At 42.0% G+C, this 6,000-nt stretch overlaps 1 protein-coding gene across 2 annotated transcripts in view; it reads left to right on the plus strand.

Moving 5' to 3' along the window:
• The window catches only part of mgat4b (alpha-1,3-mannosyl-glycoprotein 4-beta-N-acetylglucosaminyltransferase B), a 166,977-nt gene extending 161,279 nt beyond the window's left edge, over positions 1–5,698 (plus strand). Inside the window, exons 15-16 of one of the 2 annotated variants that reach the window (XR_007569818.1) lie at positions 3,323–4,199; positions 4,250–5,698. Coding sequence is in view for 1 of the 2 variants with exons in the window: in XM_050042825.1 (XP_049898782.1) it covers positions 3,323–3,346 (24 nt within the window). In the remaining variant the exon portion in view is untranslated. Of the gene's footprint in view, positions 1–3,322 lie in introns of both variants that reach the window. The other variant, XM_050042825.1, reaches the window with a different exon arrangement.
• The last annotated feature ends 302 nt before the right edge of the window (positions 5,699–6,000 follow it).

The following is a 6,000-nucleotide window of genomic DNA, read 5'->3' on the forward strand; positions in this document are numbered from 1 at the left end:
CAGATTAAATTCACTGTGACCCACAAGAACTCTTTTTTTCATTTCTGAATGGATTTTAATGAAGAGATTCAAAGTTTAATGACTGTTCTTGTAGAAAAGGTCCTTGAGGAGGTTTCTCAGGGCACTGAGGGGGTAATGGGTTTCTGAGTCCATGGGTACCTGTTGAGGTTATTGAGGGTTCAAGGAGTTCTCAAGGGGGCTCAAAGGGTCCATGAGGGGATTCGAATGTCTTAAAGGATTTCCCAGGAGTGGAGGTTCAAGAGGTCACTGAAGAGGTTTCAGGGGTTCTAGAGGAGGTTTGCAAAGGTTCAGAGAGGTTTCTGGGATTCTTCAGTTGGTCTTGGATGAGGTTCTGAGCACCCTGGAGAAAGTTCATTAAGTCCCCCAGGTCCCAGTGATATTGTTAAAGGTCATTGAAGAGGTTCCTGGAACATTGACAAGGTATCTATGTGTGTTACAGAAGCGTCAAGAGTGCTTGATAAGCTTCCAATGTGCCTTGTTTAGGTAGGAGTACATGAGGATGATGTTGGGGTTCTTTACAGTCTTTCATGATGTTCCTTGCATCCTTGGTTGGATCTGAGAGGTTTGTGAAAGGGTTCAGTTCTTGAGGAAGGCCCACTGGGTGTTTGGGTGCAGTGGGGGGTTGCTAAAGTGCCTTCAGTAGGTTTCAGGGGGTGCTGGGATGTCCCACAGGTTCAGCCAGAGGTATCAAATGTCAGAAAGTTGTTTACAATGGGGTGTTGGGGTCCCTTTGCTTGGGTGGATTCACGGGATACTTGTAGAGGCTTTAGTGATTTTGAAGAGGCCCTCAAATCCATGTTCAAGGGCTTGTTATGAACGCCATTCCAGAAGTGCCTAATATTATTTCAAGGATTTTGGGGGAAGGTTACAAGAGTTCTGAAAGAGGTTTCAGAGGACCCAGGTATCCCTAAAAATCACTGGGCATTATGGAAGATTCTAAGTGTTTGATGGAATTCCAGGCATCCTTGAGGGGGTTTCCAAGATGGTACTTAAAAGAGATGCAGGAGACTGTGGCTGAAGTCAAATAATAAAAAAAAAAATCATCTTATGACTTTTCCCAAACACTTTTCCAAGACCTCAGTGGAAAACTTCATGAGGTCAAGGAAAGATGTGAAGGAGAGTTCATAAAGACTTTGGGTGCTTTCAGCCCTAGAGTGGTCTCCTTTGGTCTGAATCAGGGACTCATGTTGTTCCAAAGTTGTATAATTGCCTAGAGTTGGTTCGTGTTCTCGCGGCAGCATTTACAAGAGGACCAGATCAAATGCCTTGTGTGAGAAAGCTGCTCTTGATTGGTCAGAATTTCCATGTGGGAAAAATCCAGGAAGTAAAGCAAACGTTGAAGAAGAGTACACTTGCAAGATAAATGTGACACTTTCTAATGTCACAATGGAGGGTTGTCCCTCCAGTACTACGCAGGTTGATTTTAGCGCTGCTCATCGTGGACTCTATTGCTGTCATTGAATGGCGCTTCATTTTAAATGGTACTGCCGCAAAGAATTCCAGGACAGCATTATGTCCTTTCCTTGGGCAAAGAAAGATGTAGTGTTTCCTGTGCTAAAGGAGATAATAAAGGAAGCATTGAAGCTCCTTTCCTTGGCATTTAGAGAATTCGACCAGCTCCTAACATGGCTGCCACTTTGATTCTTACGGGTCATTTCACTCAGTTAGGAACCTTCATAAGCAAAAAACACTATTAGGCTGTAGCCCAGGAGATGTTTCAGAGGTTATGAAAAATTCTCAGCAGTCTTTCCGGTGTCTTTTAAGGGCCCTTTGATGAGGTGTAAAGGGTAAGGGGATGTAAGATTTAAGAGAATATCCGATTTGTCAACTTGGTCATTGAAATAAATAATGGAAATAATTTGCAGTGTGGGTTCACGCTCAGACTCCTGTCCTAGGTTCAAACAAATACACTTTGGTTATGGTTCGGGAAAAATCATGATTTTGGTTAGATATTATATACAGCAAAGAAAAATGCTGTTGTAACAAGTGATACTGAATTGCAAGATTGGCTGAACATTCTGCTGATTCGTTCAGTATCAACATCAACATCAACATAAATGTCATTTTCAGTAAACAGAGCTGCCTGCCAAGCTGCAGACTAACAAACAACAAAACCTATTGTGATTTAACGAGTCATTGTTGTGTTTCTAGTGGCTCTGCCGTGCCTAATAAAGTGGACAGTGAGTGTATTTTAACAGAAAAGAGTAGACTTCAGACACCAAATGTATTTTTTCACATTTGAAATAATTGTAGACCAGAAGAAGAAGAAGAATTAAATGAATCAAACCTCCATTTAATCGCTGTCTTCACGGTGTCTCTTGACCGGGGAGAATATTATGTGAACTTGAACAGTTTCAGAAATTGTTGTTCAGATTCCTCTTTGATTAATTTACACAGGCACATGGGGTCCAGGTTGGAAAATACTGAAGGTACCCTTTAAGTTGGTCCATTTTTCTTTTGACCCTCAACAAAACCTGTTGTGATTTAACAAGTCATCGTTCTAGCGGCTCTTTAGCCCCCAACTGTGGGTGATATTTTTAGAGACCTGTCACTGTTTTTCCAGGTGGGATTGTGGCCCCCTATACCGCATATTTTAAGCCAAACGTCATCTTTTCCGAACCATAACCAAATGTTTTCTGTGCCTAAACCCAACCACATGTTAACCACAGTGTTGCACAAATGTAACCTGTCCTTGGTTTGCAGAAACGTGCACTGCTCATTTTTAGAAATGCACTCTCGAAAAATAGTTGCAGCTAGTAAACAACTGAAACCTCTGAAACATCTGGTGTCTCTGCACAGGCACAGCAGTCCAACAATGTAACACTGAAGTCCAAATTAACTGTGAGAGTCTAATAATCAAAACTAGTCAGCTTGCTTTCATCTAAGCAGAGTGCCCTCAGAGTGAGGCTGGTGTTAAAGGATTAATTCACCACACCAAAGAGCAGAGCTGTGGCATGTGAATGTTTCACTCCTGACCTCTGACCTTTGAACTCTCTTTGAGGGTTGCTGAGGAGAAAGTGTCTCCATGTTAACCCTTTAAAGAATGCATCCGTCTGGGTTCAGAGAGGCTTTTTGATCGTTTACAGACGGAGCGTTTTTAAAGGAAACACTGAATATTTAACAGAGTTTAATACAATTGAATATTAAACTTAAATCCAGAAATATCTGACTCACTATCAGGTCTTAAAAATCAGTATTAGTCAGACTCTAACGGGCTTATAAACCTTCATACTGGATCATTTAACTGTGTGTTTTAATGCTGACTGGTTCACACTGGTTTCTGTGGTCTCTCCTGTCTCAGATCTTCATAAAGAAAGCAGAGTGAAGCCCCTCTCCCCCCTCAGTGATACCTCAACACCTCCGAGCGTTCAGCCGAGCTGACCGGAGGCTCGTCAGCTGCCGTCCTGCTCCAGTCCTGCTCACCAGATTCACACCGCGGTGCCACAGCGCTGCCGTCTGGCCGGACCTCGCCACTGCAGGGCTGAACAGATGAGAGACTGAAACACAGATCACACAGACAGACAGACAGACAGGCAGGGGTCTCCTGGGTTTGCACAACACGACATGCAAAAAGAGAAGATGCTCTCAGATGATGCTGTAATTAAGAATCTGTATTTATGTGTACATACAGGAAGGTAGATGTTGAAAACACTGGTAATTGTCGAGGCGGTGGCGACCGCGCCGCGTCCACTGAAACTGCTGCTTCAAAATCAAAGACTCAAAGGCCTCTTTCTATCTGCAGACGGTCGGTCCGGACCTTTCTACCAACACTATCCCACCAGTATACCCCCCCACAGTAACCATGTATGTGCATATATGCATAGAGATGTACACACTATCATATGAATGCCCTCTCAGTGTGTTGATATGTGTCTGTAGTTGCTGGTCGGGGTTCAGACCGTTTCCCTCCATCTGAGAGCGATTTGCCTTAACGAAGACGAACAGCAGATTTACTTCAAACAGAAACGAGCCCCGGACTGATGAAATGTAGCCACAATAAGTACCCAGAATCCTTTGCTGCAACCTTGGACCTTCTCTCATCTTTGTGGCTTGAAACTACTGACAACAGCTGGTATTTTACTTTTTTAACGAAGTCTTTTAAAGTTGTTTAATTTTGAGTTTACTGAGGCCTTGTTACTGTCCACTGCTCTCCTCTACTTCACAGTACTCTATTGTAGGTTACAGTACTCTACTGTACTGTACAGTACTTCACAGTACTCTACTGTAGGTTACAGTGTTGTAACATACTCTACAGTATTGTGACATACTGTGCAGTACTCTAATGTACCCACAGTACTCTAGTTTCCTCTGCTGTGCTCTGCAGCACTTTAAGGTACTTTACAATACTGTGACATACTCTGCAGTACTCTGACGTACCTTACAGTACTCTAATGTACTTTGCAGTACTTCACAGTAATCTGCTGTACTTTAGAGAGCTGTAACATACTATACAGTACTCTAATGTACTCTACAGTATGCTAGTTTCCTCTGCTGTGCTCTGTAGTACTCTAAGGTACTCTACAGTACTTAAATGTACTTGACAGTACTCTCATGTACTTTACAGTGCTGTAGTTTCCTCTGCTGTGCTCTGCAGTACTCTAAAGTACATTACAGTACTTTACAGTACTCTGATGTACTTTACAGTGCTATGACATACGATACAGTACTCTCGTTTCCTCTGCTGTGCTCTGTTAACTTTACTGTACTGTAGTTTTTCAGTCCAGTGCAACAACAGAGATCCACATCTTTTCTTTTTTTCCATTTTCAGTCTCTCATTGACACTTTTGGTAATAAATACTATAAATTATAAAATACGTCAGATGGTTTAATTTTCATTTCTCTGTAAAGACAGTGTCTTGTCTTGTCATATTAATATCATCTGCTTCAGTCCACGTCTCCTGATACTCTCTCAGATTATTAATCTGTGCCCTTTTCACACTTGGTTTGTTCCCTCGGTTCAATAATTGGTGCCCTGAAATTATGTAAATAATTCAAAATGATGAGTCCACATGTCCTCGTCCTCGTGTTGCTGTTAGGATCATGTGTGCAGAGAGATGATTAACCAGATTTCATATCCTATAGAAAAACCAGGATAAGACTCAAAATCAGGAAAGTAGTGTGCATATAAATGCACTCATATATTCAACATGCAAGAAGGACCTGCTTCAAATGTAGCCAGTTAAGCCAGCTTTTTTTGTGAATTTCCCCTCAAAAAACATTCACTTTCAACTAAATTTAGCAAGAAATACTGCCACCTTCAAATCAACAATTCATTGTTGTGTTCTCAGCTCTGAAAACGCACCGATTATTAATTTAAGGGAACAAACAAAGTGAGTCAAGAGGACAAAATTACTCTTTTAAGGGATCGATTTAGTAAAACATTTCCCCCCCAGCACCTCCCAGAGTCAGAAACTCAAAACTGGACTTCATTCATTCATTCGGGGGTTCAGATGGAAAACAGACCGAACACAAGTTTTCATTTAGTTCAGATTTGAAGTGAACAGAGCGTCTTCAAGCGTCAGGAAACATCCCGAGTTTTCTTTTCTTTGTAAGATGCACTGGAATGCATTGCTATAATCTTGTGTTTGTCTTTTGTATCCTTTAGATAAACTCTATTTAAATGATCTTAAACTTCTATCCAATCTGTGACTTGTAATAAAGACAGAAATTTAAATGATTTGTGTTTTCTGGGACGGAGGTTTGTTGTTTAAGTTTAAGTTTATTGACTTTATTAATCCCCCTGAGGAGAAATTCAATGTTTTCACTCTCGCTTGTCAATTACACACAGGTCCGAAAGACACACGCATGCACAAACAGGACCTATACATGCACAAAGTGGAGAGATGTCAGAGTGAGGGGGCTGCCCTTGGTGAGGCGCCCCGAGCGGTTGGGGAGTTCAGTGCCTTGCTCAAGGGCACCTCGGCAGTGCCCAGGAGGTGAACTGGCACCTCTCCAGCTACCAATCCACGCTCCATATTT

The sequence above is a fragment of the Epinephelus moara genome, chromosome 4 (assembly GCF_006386435.1).
Source record: "Epinephelus moara isolate mb chromosome 4, YSFRI_EMoa_1.0, whole genome shotgun sequence".
NCBI lineage: Eukaryota > Metazoa > Chordata > Actinopteri > Perciformes > Serranidae > Epinephelus > Epinephelus moara.